Raw genomic sequence first — 13,955 nt, forward strand, 5'->3', positions numbered from 1 at the left:
TGGGTGGAAACATTCAATTCTGTAACTGTCTTACAAGTAAAGGTGGATCCCATGCTCTCTTATTTCCCTTTCATGTAATAGAAAGTAGGGTTGACAAGTAAAATACTTCATCAACAAGATTTTTGTCTGATAACGAGAGTAAGAATTTCGCATCGGGGAGTTGAAGCCTTACAAAATAGTTATATGATCTTAAGTCTCTCCACATATATAACGCGTATAGTGTAAGTAGTTAAGAGCATTTACTTGTCTATCCACGCATTGTCAATATTAAAAAAAATCCTATTGACTGCATTTCAGAAAGCTTGAATGGTAAAATTCATGTGTGACTCCATAATGAAAGGGGCAATCTCATATTCTTGGTATGTGAATCTACATCAAGTGCGCATTTTATTTTTTCATTGAGACCGAACCTAAACTTGTGCTTGAGAGATAGTTGTCCATACAATAATTTTAAGGATTATCGAGATTCAAGAACTTTGATTTCAAACCCCATTTCAAACATGATAAGTTTTGGATTTGAATGCTCACATTCTGACATGATATCAAACGTGATATTGACACGTCCCACACATTCTAACAATCTTATCTTAAAGGAAGGAATAAATATTTCTTAGATGATACACCAGCAAAATGACATTAGGGATTGAGAGGGAAATATGGACCCAAATTTAAGAATTTGGCTGTTCATTCATTCAATGTTGCAGCTTCCTAGTAGTAGTAGAAAGAATTAATGTAAAAAATTGCAGCTTCTGAAAACTTGGTTCATATGCTTGATGTTGAAGTTCTTGCATATTATTATGTCATGATTTAATTTGTAAAACTCCCACAAAAAACATATGTTCTGTGCTATAAACTTTACTTAAAAAGCTAATAATTCTCACAACGTTGCACAATGTTACTAATTCACATTTTATATTATGATTTACGAGGTCTAAACGATGGTATCTACTAATTGTTATGGAAGGAGGCACAGCCACAAAAACAGAGAGTCTCTCAAGCTAATTAAACAATAAATGTTCAGTGTTTTGAGACCATCAAGAAGCGTAGGAAACTTCCATCTCTACATATTTTCTGGGACGAAACAGATCTGATTGAACAACGGACAACCTGTGGTGAAAGAGATGCATATTTGATATTCCTCATCAAAAAATTAGTAGCCTTGATCAAGTTTGTTTTCCTGAAATCTTCTGCAGCTTGACGAGAGATTTTTTTAAGCATCGGGTATTCAAGTGGTACTTCAAAATGTCATAGTACAAGCGAAGAAAATGATTATTTTTAAGTGTCCCTCAACTTATTTGAAGTATCCGCAAGAATACCGGGCACTGAAAAAAATTTCTCCAGCTCGACATCCTATGTCCGTTGCATGCAGACAATCTAAGGAAGCAGATAATTTACCTTCCATGCACAATTACAACACACGTAGATTAGCAGAGAATTTACCTTCCATCCTATGTCCAGCTTGACTTCCTATGACGATGATCACACAGTCACGCTAAAAAACAATCTTTGATAAAACTGTGGTGTGTGGAGTTCAATGCTTTTAATAAAAACTCATTGCTTCCCAGATTCATTCCTGTTCATCAGCAAGTTCCGGTACTTGTCCATGATCGGAAGACCGGTTGCTGAGTCCCTGGTTTTACTTGAGAAACAAAAAAATTATCATCTTTTAGAGTCCATTTGATCACAATTTTGTTTTTAGTTTTTATCGGTAGAAATAGAATGAAAGGACACGACAGAAAAGAGGGTGAAGACAGGATGGAGAGAGAGTGGTGACATCCAAGTATTTAACAAATTTTTTACAATTTATTGGAAAAATAAAAATGCAAAATAAAATTTATCTATTTTCTGTCTAATCGAGGGTCGTGACCTAGGCAAGGGGGCTAAGTAGGCGTCTAGTCAGGTCTAGGCGTTATTTCTTAATTTTCAAACGTTTGACGATTAATCAGGACAGTGACGGGCCACCTAGGCAAATACTTTTAGAACAGTATTAAATATTCGCTTTTCTGTCAGATTTCAAATCCCCATCTTCTATTGATGAAATAACCAACTTGTTCACATGGATCTTTGTAAGTATCAATACAGTTTCTTTATGTATTTCAAAACACATTTGATTTTGTTTAAATTAAGTAATTCTTGAGCGGAATTTTATCATCGTTGTTAATTTACTCATGTTATAATATATGTATATTTTTTAATATATTATGGTGTAAACATGTCATTCACACATATAATAAGATGTTACAATATGCTTATAGAAGTGGAAAATGAAATATATTTATAGAAGTGGAAAATGATTTATAGAAGTGGAAAATGGCTTTTTTTTTTTTTTTTTGTCAATGACATTTTCTTTCGATGGTTGAGTAATATTTACAATACGCTTGACCCAAACCAAAATAATAATAATAATAATGGGCCTGTGATTGTTTTAAAGCATTTGATCCGGCCCAATATGGTTTTATGGGCCGGTCAAACGTCGACCCATCTTTTATTACTACATGTCAATAGCTGAGTGGCTCATTTTCCGTACTTTAACCGTCGGTTCCCGCAGCGGATTATAAACCCCCCCAAAACCCTACCCCTTGTACTCTCTCACACACACTCGCATTGTCACTCGAGGAGAGGAGAGAGAGAGAGAGCGGTAGGGTTTTAGAGAGAGCATCAGAATTCAGAGCTCGAAGAAAGATGGTGGCTGACAAGGGCAAGAAGCTGAAGCTCTCAGAGAAACCCGAGGACGAGAACGCTGACCACATCGATGAGAAGCTCGTCCTCTCGATCGAGAAGTTGCAGGAGGTCCAAGACGAGCTCGAAAAGGTTGTACCCTCATACCTTTCTCTGCATATTCTTGTTGTACCTGCATAATTGAACCAAACGGAACATACAGTTTCGGTTTCGACGATGTTCTGTTTGGGAAATTTCTGCCAATTCAGGGGTCTGTGTTCTTGTGTTCATGTTTTTGAAATTCAATTGGTTCCTAGGGTATGCATGAGTCGTAAAGGGATTCGATTTTCGGGTTTTGGTTTTCTGGATATAGGGAAATTAACCCAGAAAAGGATCTGTTGGTGGCTTACTTGGTTTTGGTAGAAATTTGGATTTTTTTTTTTTTTTGTTTTAAGAATTTAAAGTCGCTTTGTTATATAGACGGCCATAAGTGGGAACTCCACGCTTCGCATTTTCATATATGTTGTAGAACACTGGATGCTCTTAACTAATTGTTGCAATTGTTAACTGTGGAATGTGTTTCGTTTTTGTGAAGTTTGGATTGCTGCTTTTGGTTATAAGATTTTCTCCTTGTTTGTTTATATTCCTTACCATAGGTTGGGTTACATTTGACTAGAGAGTAAAAGGGAAGGAAAATAACTTAAGGTTTACATTTTGTGAAGTTTGAATGCATGAAAATATAGAGAAGAATGTACGATTTTGGTAGCTTTTGATCATAATAGTACTCGTCCAATCTTGCCTATTTTGGAAAGAATTTGTGAGAGGTAAAATCAGCATTAAACGGCGGTTCCTCAATTTTGTCTTGGACCCCAAATGAAAAGTTGATCTTGTTGAAAGAATGCATAATAGCTCACTGATCAAGCACTCTCGTGACAAAGACCAATGGAGATTGGGGCGTAACCGAACTTCTTTTAGACGAAGACAAAATCTGGTAGCCAATCGTTGGCTTTGAATAACCAGCTCAGCAATAAATTCAATTATTCTATTCCATAACGGGGCGGGGTTGTGCACATGACGAGTGACGTAAGTGCATAAACTGTCAGCCCGATTAAGGAAAATATAGAGTTGTTTTCTTTTGTATTCTGTTCCCATTTTTCATGTTTATTATAACCAAACAACTAGTAGTGGCTAAATTAATTGTAGTTTGTAAGGCGAGGCTAAATTTGATTGAGGTGGGGTTGAACCCATGCTATATTTTGTACTTTGTGGCTTTGTTTGTAAGGCCAAGCATTTCATGAATATGAATGTGTAGTGCTTTGTTCTCTTTTAAATGAATTATGTTTCTTATAAAAATGCGTATTGCTTCGAATTTTTATAATCGCACGGGGTCATTTTTAAGTTCTGAGACATACTTGTTTCAGTGGCTACAATTCACTTGTATCAATTTGGACTTATGGATTATCACAGGGGACCAACCTTGTTCATTTGATTTTAATGTTTTCTTATGAATGCTTTATAGATCAATGAGGAAGCAAGTGATAAAGTCCTGGAAGTGGAGCAGAAGTATAATGAGGTACGCAGGCCAGTCTACGATAAGCGAAATGATATCATCAAGTCCATCCCTGACTTTTGGTTAACCGCTGTAAGTTATCTATCCTTATTTATATGCATATGGGAAGAATTTATTATGTTTAAGTGGTATTTAAATAATTTATTTTCTCCTTACTCTGCAGTTCTTGAGCCATCCCGCGCTCAGTGAACTTTTGACTGAAGAGGATCAAAAGGTTAGCATTTGTTCCCATGTGACTCCAAAATTAATTTGTGCATCTTTCTGTTTATAACTTTAACTAATCCACCAATAATAAATATCTGTTACTGGTCATTGATTATGCAATTCAATTACTCGCAGCCCCTTCTTGCTCTTCCATAATCAACGAAATCATGGAGATTCTTTATTTTAAGCTTTCAGATTTGATTCTTGTTTGCCCATCATTTCTAGTAGTCTGGGTTCATCGTTCCTTTTGTTTTCATAGATTTTCAAGCATCTAACTTCTCTGGAAGTCGAGGACTTCAAGGACGTGAAATCTGGTTACGCCATCACGTTTGTGAGTTTTCTCTTTTACTTTGCCTTTTTATCTTTGAATCATATTAAGGCGTGTTTTATGTTGTATTTCAGTTACAGAGTATATTGAGATTGTAACCATTGTTTATTATTTAAAATGTACAGGTGTTCAGCCCCAATCCTTATTTTGAAGACACAAAGCTTACGAAGACCTTTACTTTTCTTGATGAAGCAACAAAAGTTACTGCTACATCCATAAAATGGAAAGAGGGAATGGTATAAGATTTATCTTGCATTCAATTTATATCTGCTGGTGAATTATGTTAGGGTATTACAACTTACTGCATGCCTTATTTGTGAAGGGCATTCCTAATGGAGTTAATCATGATAAGAAAGGGAACAAGCGGCCTCAGGTTGAGGAAAGGTTTGTGATTGGAACCTGTTAGGATGAACCTCATGAAAACACTTTCATTAGTTTTTCGAATTACCTCATATTGACTGAAACTCCTCCAACCCTTGTTGTTTTCTTTACAGCTTTTTTAGCTGGTTCAGTGATAGTCAGCACAAAGATATTTTGGAGGATGAGATTCATGACGAGGTTAGTTTCTAGTTGTATTTCAATATGGTATCAAGGGCTATGCATCAATCTCAAAATTTTCTTACTCTTGCTTTCTCAACTTTCACTTCATACTGCAGATTGCGGAGGTTATTAAGGAGGATTTGTGGCCCAATCCTCTTACTTATTTCAACCATGTAACTTCTGCTTTACCTTACTTCCCTATTACTCAAGCATAACTTAAGTATTTCGCAGAAGCTTTTACTGCTTGCTTAATTTTCTAATGGTAGCTCATGTCCGCTTTGACATAGGAGGCTGATGATGATGAGGAATTTGATGATGAGGAAGCTGATGAAGAGGTACATGTAGATTCTTTTGGGTATATATGTCAAGTAAAGTGAAAATACTCCAAATACAGACTACCTTTATGCTACAGTTAACTGCCAATGGAATATGTACTTTCTAAAGCTTAAATGTTTGTGGCATGCACAAAGATTTTGAGGCTCACATAAGGAATTTTTGTACTTTCTAAAGCCTAGATATTTTAAGCTTTGCCACGTGATTCAAAAATGAAGATAAATTTGAGATGTTATTTTCTGACTTATTATTATGTCTTGCCATGAACTACATAAATGTGTAAGAAATGTTGATAAATTGAACCTTGCAAGCAGAATTCTGTTAGGCCTTTTGCATGTTAGAGTCGTAGGTGGTCTAGAATATGCTTGTGGAACCCATACTTGTAGCTTTTGGCATCTTTGAAAAAGTGCCTACTTTTGGTGAACTGATGTTAGTGATATCACACTGTGCAACTCCTGCATTGTTAGATTCATGTGTGTAAATGTATTCTCGTGGAGTTCTCGTTCATCCAGTTTCTGTATAAATTGGAGGCATATATCAAGTTGCCTTTCAAATAGTTTTGGTAGTTGTGTGTATGCAGTTGTTTACTGTGCTTCCATTTGAACTGTCCCGCAACATATGTAGCTCCTTGATGATATAACTAAAATGAAAATTATTGCAGGAAATGCCATATCTTAATCTTTGAGGTTTGACTATTTTGCAGGGAAAGAATGAAGAGGACGACTCTGACGATGATGAGGATGACCAAGATGATGATGAAGATGGTGATGAGGATGACGGAAAATAAACATTCATCTGGGTCTTCAAATCTTTTAGCATTTGCTGCTTTGTTAACAGCTTGTGTAAAGTGAGTCTACAGTAGTTGATACGTTAAGTCTTAAGGTTACAGGGGGTGACCATCATGACTCTTTCTTGACAGCGTTCTGTCATGCAGGTGCCTGACTGCTCTCATAGGCCAGTCTGGTTTTCCGGCTCTGCTGTTACTCTCTCTCCGTGGCGTTTCTCTGTTACGATGGCTTGTGGCTTCTCCCTGATATGCAGGTCTCTAGATGACAATATTAGAATGGTCTTTTCCTTTTGTTTTTGAATACCTCAGTGAGGATATATTATGGAGTTGGAAGTTCTTTGGCATCATTTTATTATTTAATTCTAGTAGTATTAAGTCATCGAGAAATAATTTCCGCATACCCTTTCTGTACACTCGGGGGCGGGTGTACAGAAATCACTTCCTAATTCATGTACAAGTGTGCTGGCAATCTCTCTTTAGGGACCGCCTGTAAGGGGATCAGCATGTAGCTCACCAAACCTGTGCCCTCGGACATGTCGATCTCCTTGGGCTGGACCCCTCCGGGCAATGTCCAACAAAAGCCATGCAAAAGGTGACCCAGCATTGATGTAACAAGGGTAGTGCCTACCTGTGCTGCCGGGCATGCGCGTCTTCCTGCACCAAACGGAAGAAGCTGAAAATCGTGACCCTTTGCCTCAATGTCTTGTTCGATGAACCTTTCAGGTCGGAAATTGAATGGGTCGGACCACTGTGTCGGATCGCGCCCTATTGCCCAAACATTTACATGAACAATGGTTCCCTTAGGAACATCATAGCCACCAATCTTGACATTGGCATTTGCCTTGTGAGGTAGCATCAGTGGGGTTGGAGGGTGCAGCCTCAGTGCCTCCTTGACAACGCATTTTAGGTAAGGAAGGCTTGAGATATCAGATTCGGTCATTACCCGATCGAGCCCGATAACGCGGTCGAGCTCCTCTTGGGCCTTGTGCTGCACCCTCGGGTTCTTGATCAACTCGGCCATGGCCCATTCAACTGAGACAGCAACTGTGTCCACTCCTGCAATGACCATATCCCAAACTAATCCTCCAACATTATCCTTACTAAGTTCATACTTTTCTTGAAGACCAAGCAATGCTCCCATGAAATGTTCCTTGGCACCGGCAACACTGCTAATCTCACCCTTAACCACATGCTCCTCCTTAATCGCTTGTATGAATTTGTCTTTGCGCGCCACGTGTCTCGAAATCTCCGTGTTCCGAAACCAAAAAACCCAGTTAAGCCACAAAATATCTACCAAAATTGGAAGGTATGCACCAAGCTTCTTTTCACTATCCAAAATCTCCGCAATCTCCAAACCTTGCTGGTCAAGCAACCCCTCTTCGTTCTCAAACCGCTTCCCAAACACCATCCTTGTAACATGGTTGAAAGCTACAGATCTCAAGTATTTTCTGACCTCCAAACATTTACCATCGGAATTGTTTCGATCTGCGAAAATGGACCGCACCATTTCTCTAACTTCACCTTCTCTAATGTGTCTGAAAATTTCAAGACTATTAGGAGAAAAAATCTCAAGCATACAAATTTTTCTGAGCTTTATGTAGTGAGGACCATAATCTGCCCACACAAGGTCCTCACCATTTTTTGTGATCCTAGCCATGTACGAGTCCCTGTGCCTATGTGCTAGTTTCTCATCATGTTCTTTGAGCACTTGCTTTGCCAATTCATGGTTCGAGACCACAATGTGGATATTCGGACCAAACCAGACCGACATGATCGGACCGAAAACTCGTGACAGATCAAAGAAACACCGACATGGAACCGCCCCCACGTTGTGAAGGTTTCCGATGATCGGCCATGGATATGGTCCCGGAGGCAGCATAAATCTTTGCTGGTTGTAGAGTTTGTAAGCTAGGAAGATGAAAATTATTGAGACAGGAAGCAAAACGAGAGCCATTTTAGAAAAGGGTTAATCGAGGTTGGCTTATGAGTTTTGTAATTCTAATTAACTAATTAGATGCCTCTCAATATATTAGGCATTGTTTTTGTGAGAGACCATCATGCATGCATGTTAACTACGTGGAGCATTCTTTTCGTGACAAAACCGTCATGCATGTAAATATGTTACAACACGGGGAATGCGTAATGTATTGCTTATTCTTTACACGCATATATCCTTAATACGGAAACGAGTAATATTAGAACATGTAATATTAATACACATCTATAATATCGTCAATTCATATTATAACACGTTAACATTGCACGTTAGTACGACGTCACATTGGAAATTTTTGGTCTTTGCACCCAACAAAACCCTAGAAGGACGTAGATTCATTCACTTTGGTAAAAATTTATTATTTAGTAGTGCTTTTATCAAGGTTATTCTAAAAAATTGGAACTTTCAATCAAAATGGTTCCTGAATTTGGGATTATTACTACTTTGGCTTTTTGACAGCATGTACTTGTAAGAGAAAAATAATATTTTTCATGTTGCTTTTATTTAAGCTTAATTGGAAATTAAAAAGTTTGAGGCGAACATGATTGATGGCCACATTAGTTTGAGGAGGAGAACATGATTGATGGCCATATTAGTGTCGTGCCACTTTCACTCGAAGGCTAAAAAGAGATCGAGTAGTAAAGCGTGAATACAAAGTTGCCAACTAGTATGAGTGTCTAGTTGATGAGTTTTGTAATTCTTTTTGTATTCGTTTTTCTCTTAGTGTTTTCTAGCTTGGTAACACGAGAATTTTCCTAATAATGAGTTTTACCTCGTTAAATCCTACATTGTGCGTGCACTCTTTATATTCTTGCTAAATATCAATGAGTAAGATTTAATTTGCATAATTGGTTAATTTAGACTAGATTTTGAATTAGACCTTCAGTTGGAATCCTTTAGTTTTTTATTTCTAAACTACAAATATAATGATCAATGTATACTGGCACAAGCATGTGGATTTCACTTCACAGCCAACAAAGTTGATAAATGCCTTTAAACAAGCACGTGCATTTGTTTTTATTTTTCTAACCACCGGAGGAAAAAAATGCAGTCATCGTATATGTGGCATAACAACTTATATGGCCTAGATATATTGTTACAAACCGTTTTATACTAATAAAATATGAATATGTGGACTAATATTTACAAATCTTATTTCATTAGTGCAGAATATCACCGTGACGATGAACCCGTGCTATATATGTCCTCTATTTATGACCATAAAAGCCGTTTATTTTTAATTTCTTTGCCTTTTCATTACATGCAGAAGGAGAATGAAATTAAATATATACCTCAAATGGCTTAAAGACATTCTTGTTAATTTGAAATTTTCATTCTTTTTTATAATAACTTTAAAAAAAATTCTACATTAAATTTATCTAAGCTAAGAAATAAGCTGGTATTCGAACATGAGGGAATAGCACACAATTAACTTGGACAAACCCAAATTTGCTTTTCTATAGTAATCTTTATTTTATTTTTTTTTGGAAAAATTCTATAGTAATCTTTATGAAGCTAAAAAGTATAAGTTGAGTTCTTCTTTTTCACATCCCGGCCCGGGGCGGATCACTTTCCGGGCCCGTTCCACCACCGTAGCACGATAATGTCCGTTTTGGGCTTACCATTCCCTCACGGTTTTGTTTTTGGGAACTCACGAGCAACTTCCCAAGTGGGTCACCCATCATGGGATTGCTCTAGCCCCCTTCTTGCTTAACTTTGGAGTTCCTACAAAACCCGAAGCCAGTGAGCTCCCAAAAGGCCTCGTGCTAGGTAAGGATGGGAGTATACATTTAAGGATCACACCCCTGGGTGATGTGGGATGTCACAATCCACCCCCCTTAGGGGCCCGACGTCCTCGTCGGCACACCACGATCAGGGTTAGGCTCTGATACCAAATTGTTACATCCTGGCCCGGGGTGGATCACTTCCCGGGCCCGCTCCACCACCGTAGCACGATACTGTCCGCTTTGGGCTTACCATTCCCTCACGGTTTTGTTTTTGGGAACTCACGAGCAACTTCCCAGTGGGTCACCCATTATGGGATTGCTCTAGCCCCCTTCTCGCTTAACTTCTGAGTTCCGATGGAACCCGAAGCCAGTGAGCTCCCAAAAGGCCTCGTGCTAGGTAAGGATGTGAATATACATTTAAGGATCACACCCCTGAGTAATGTGGGATGTCACATTCTTTATTTCTTTTTTGCTTTGTTATTATATATTAATTCAAATTTGGATACAATTAGTACTCTTTTGGATCCGATGCCAATGGTTTTTGCTTTTATTTTTTTACTGAAAAAGAACAAAGATATGAGGTGTAAAAGTAAGATTGTTTTCATATCAAATCTTAGGCCAAGCACTATAAAAGTAAATGTAAAAGGATAGGAGATTTTGTTATATTCTTTAAGGAAATGCTTTTTCTTTCTTATCATTCTTTTACTACATTTTTTATATGAAACATTTGATTATTTGGGATACAACAGCGACTGTATTCTTAGTCAACTACACAGTGCCATAATTTATGTGTTCTAACTTTTTTAAATGTGTGATTACATTGAAATACATTTATTGTAACATTCAAAATGACTGAAGAATTTTTCGTTATCTAAGACCAAGAAGTTTATTTATTAAAATGGGGGAAATGGAAGCTTCTTATAGCATCTCCACCATATTCAATAGCCCGGTGGACCGGCTGTTGCTACAACCCAATTGCCCCCAGCTAGCAGCTCCAGCCCATGCGGGCGATGGGGCTCGAGGGAGACTCGAGCGAGAGGCCAGGCGAGCATCAGTGCATGCGCCGACCTTGACATATCCTCGTCCTCCTTCGACATGTTGCTATTGAAGCTGAGGCTTCAGGCGGAGTTCTGCACCACTAGCTGCCGCTGTTGCGGCTGAGCCGCCAACTAAGACTGCTCCGTCTACATCATCTTCTCTTCAACCTCCTCTACTTCCTCTTCACAAAAACAAAAACCAGCCCTTTTCGTGAAATTCTCTATATTTTCTTATCTCTTTCTCTTTTGCTTTTGCTTTTGGAACGATGGGTTTTGAAATTTGTTATGGAAGTGCTCTGTTTTTTTTTTTTTTTTTTCTGTTTTTTTTTTTTTTTTGCAGAGGTTATGAATGGTTGAGGCTGGGAGCTGAAAGGCTGGTGTTAAGGGGTTTTAAAGTGTCAAGCCAGCAACTAATTGTGTTCTTTAGTTCCACCGATGCCGCATGCAACGCCACAGTTGGGTTCCTTGAGTTCTAGGGATTCCAAAAATATTATTTTTGAGCTTGATTTTTGAAGGTTTGAAGAGGAAGGAGGAAGAGAGCTAACGAGAGTGAGCTGGTAAAGAGGGAGAGAAAGAAAGAAAAAGGAAGAGAGAGATAGAAAGAAAAGAGAGAGAGAGAGAGGGAGAGAAAGGAAGAATTGGTCAAATGAGGGGAAAATGGAAGGGGTGATGGGGGTGTTTGATGGATTGGTTGAGGAAAAAATACTAATATTTTATTGCCTATTGCCATGACTATTCAGTTTTAGGGATGGAGATGCAAAAGGCAGTTACTGTTCATAAATGGCAGTTACTGTTTATTGGGTGGATTCAATAATGAGTTGCCCTAAGGGACCTTTGCAACGCTGGAGTTGCTCTTAAGCTTACCTAAGTCATTTTGCTTGTGTGGGCCACATACTTCAATGATCTGAACATTATTGCTAGTTAATTAATTCAACCTGCGAACAGATGTGAATTTGGAAAGGAACCGGATCCCCTCCAGATCCATATATACTGAGCCTGCTGAGCAGGCGATCCGGACCGTTGAAATTTGATCCAACGGCTACAATTATTATAACTTTTAGAGAGTCTCTTGTTTGTAGCAGTTGGATTAAATTTCAACAGTCCAAATCGCCTGCTTAGTAGGTTTAGTTTTATTAGATATGAAGGAGATCCGGTTCCAGGAAAAAAATTGTACTTATGCTTAGTCACTGTCTGCAGTGGACCTGTGATGGTGGCAGTGATGAAATTTATCAAATTTTGGAATTTTTTGTATTTTAGAGACTAGATGTAAAGTAAAGGGCAAAGCAAATTTGATTACTGGAAGCCAAAATAACCGCGTTGAGAATGTGTTGTAAAGTAATTTATAAGACACGATTATACAAGTACGTAGCGTCATATGCTATGATACAGCATTAAGTGAAAGTGTAACTACTAAAATTACACCATGTGTTGTCCATTGTCCATTGTCCAAGGCAGATATTTTGATAGTGTGATTGGTTCATTGTCTTTTCATGCTTAGCTGCTATGCTCTGATTGGACTTCCCTAAGTTTGGTTGGGATAAGACTTTCACTGTAGCCATGGATTTTAGCAACTTGGAACGACAGCAAAATGTCATCCAAACTGACCTTTTTCATTGGTGCAACAAAAGCAACAATCCATCTCAAAAAACTCATTGGTGCTACAAATTATCATCTTTCCTTCTTGCTGAGGCAAGGCACCACTATTGCTTGGGAATATATACTTAATTATTCACACATTTGAGTACGATTTAGATACAGTTCTTATATATATTAGGTATAATCTTATCCTTACTCTGAATTATTATAATGAGCAGCTAAGTACAAAAGATTTTCAAGTTCAGAAAAGTGATATATCTTTTAGTGGAGTAGCCCTCTTGACTTTCAAATAATGTTTCCCTTTGTTAAGCGGAAACAACTATATGAACCACAAAGCAACGTGCTTGCCTAGAGCCTAGTCTCAAAATTAACCTGCCCCTGGAAGTGGAAAATGGAAAACAGAATTTTCTCAAGCCCTAATCCGTTGCATGTGAATGCGGTTGCAATTTTTAGATTGATCGATCGATAGGTTCATTGATCATTCTCTAGGGTATAGATCAATATCAAGTCATTTAGTTGTATAAGTACGTATTCATGCAATCAAATTCATACTGTAGAACCCTTATAACTCCTTAATCATCATAGACCTGATAATATTTCATTTTGGTGCACTCCATTAAGAAATTAGCATATGAAAAATCATAATCACAAATTAATATACATAAATCACATAAATACGTGACAAACTCTTTTGGGAGTTGGGAATTGGTTAACACATAAAAATCTCGCAACAAAACCAGATTTAGGATATACTTATCATGATTCACACTTATGACAAGGAAGTGAATAGTGATGAGTGGTGATGAGGGATATACAGAAATCGCATAAATATTGCATGCAGATGCAGTGCAGACGAAGAAAGGGGAAGGTGTGGATCACAGAAGGGATTCCGAGAGGGGGCCTTCCCTTTCTTTTTCGTTTCTTTTATTGAGGATGATGAAGTCACTGAAGAGTCCGGAATAGAGGCAGACAAAAAGTTGAGAAAGTGATGTGACTCAACTCCCTCCATTTTCAAAATATTCCAGTGCAACTTCCAGCCTATATGAAGGCCAAGATTCCAACTGTCTCTACTACTCTCAATCTAAAGACCATAACCAAAAACCCTTTCTTTTTGTCACATGTATTTATGTTGGAAAATTTAATAATAATATTATTATATTAAATTTATTAATTGAATGG

The 13,955-nt window shown here is 37.9% G+C and overlaps 2 protein-coding genes across 4 annotated transcripts; one reads left to right on the forward strand and one right to left on the reverse strand.

The window, feature by feature from the left end:
• Positions 1 to 2,580: 2,580 nt before the first annotated feature.
• On the forward strand, positions 2,581 to 6,799 carry LOC103958727 (NAP1-related protein 1). Of its 3 annotated transcripts, XR_668950.3 has the most exons (11): positions 2,582 to 2,811; positions 4,178 to 4,300; positions 4,392 to 4,442; positions 4,692 to 4,763; positions 4,886 to 4,996; positions 5,083 to 5,144; positions 5,255 to 5,318; positions 5,417 to 5,473; positions 5,588 to 5,635; positions 6,337 to 6,480; positions 6,568 to 6,799. XR_668950.3 is itself a non-coding variant. In XM_009371034.3 (10 exons), the coding sequence occupies exons 1-10, from the start codon at positions 2,683 to 2,685 to the stop codon at positions 6,418 to 6,420; spliced, it is 801 nt and encodes a 266-aa protein (XP_009369309.2). In that variant the 5' UTR covers positions 2,582 to 2,682; the 3' UTR covers positions 6,421 to 6,799. The 3 variants fall into 3 exon arrangements, 2 of the variants coding, with proteins under 2 accessions (XP_048443998.1, XP_009369309.2); XM_009371034.3 differs by having other exon boundaries at positions 6,337 to 6,799; XM_048588041.1 differs by lacking the exons at positions 6,337 to 6,480; positions 6,568 to 6,799 and having other exon boundaries at positions 2,581 to 2,811; positions 5,567 to 5,608.
• Positions 6,651 to 8,374, reverse strand: LOC125479034 (cytochrome P450 98A2-like). Its single transcript, XM_048588040.1, has one exon. The coding sequence runs from the start codon at positions 8,372 to 8,374 to the stop codon at positions 6,863 to 6,865; it is 1,512 nt and encodes a 503-aa protein (XP_048443997.1). The 3' UTR covers positions 6,651 to 6,862.
• Between the last annotated feature and the right edge of the window lie 5,581 nt (positions 8,375 to 13,955).

Source organism: the organism of the source record quoted next, unplaced genomic scaffold (genome assembly GCF_019419815.1).
Source record: "Pyrus x bretschneideri cultivar Hongxiangsu unplaced genomic scaffold, Pyrus_bretschneideri_v1 Contig27, whole genome shotgun sequence".
NCBI classification, from domain to species: Eukaryota; Viridiplantae; Streptophyta; class Magnoliopsida; order Rosales; family Rosaceae; genus Pyrus; species Pyrus x bretschneideri.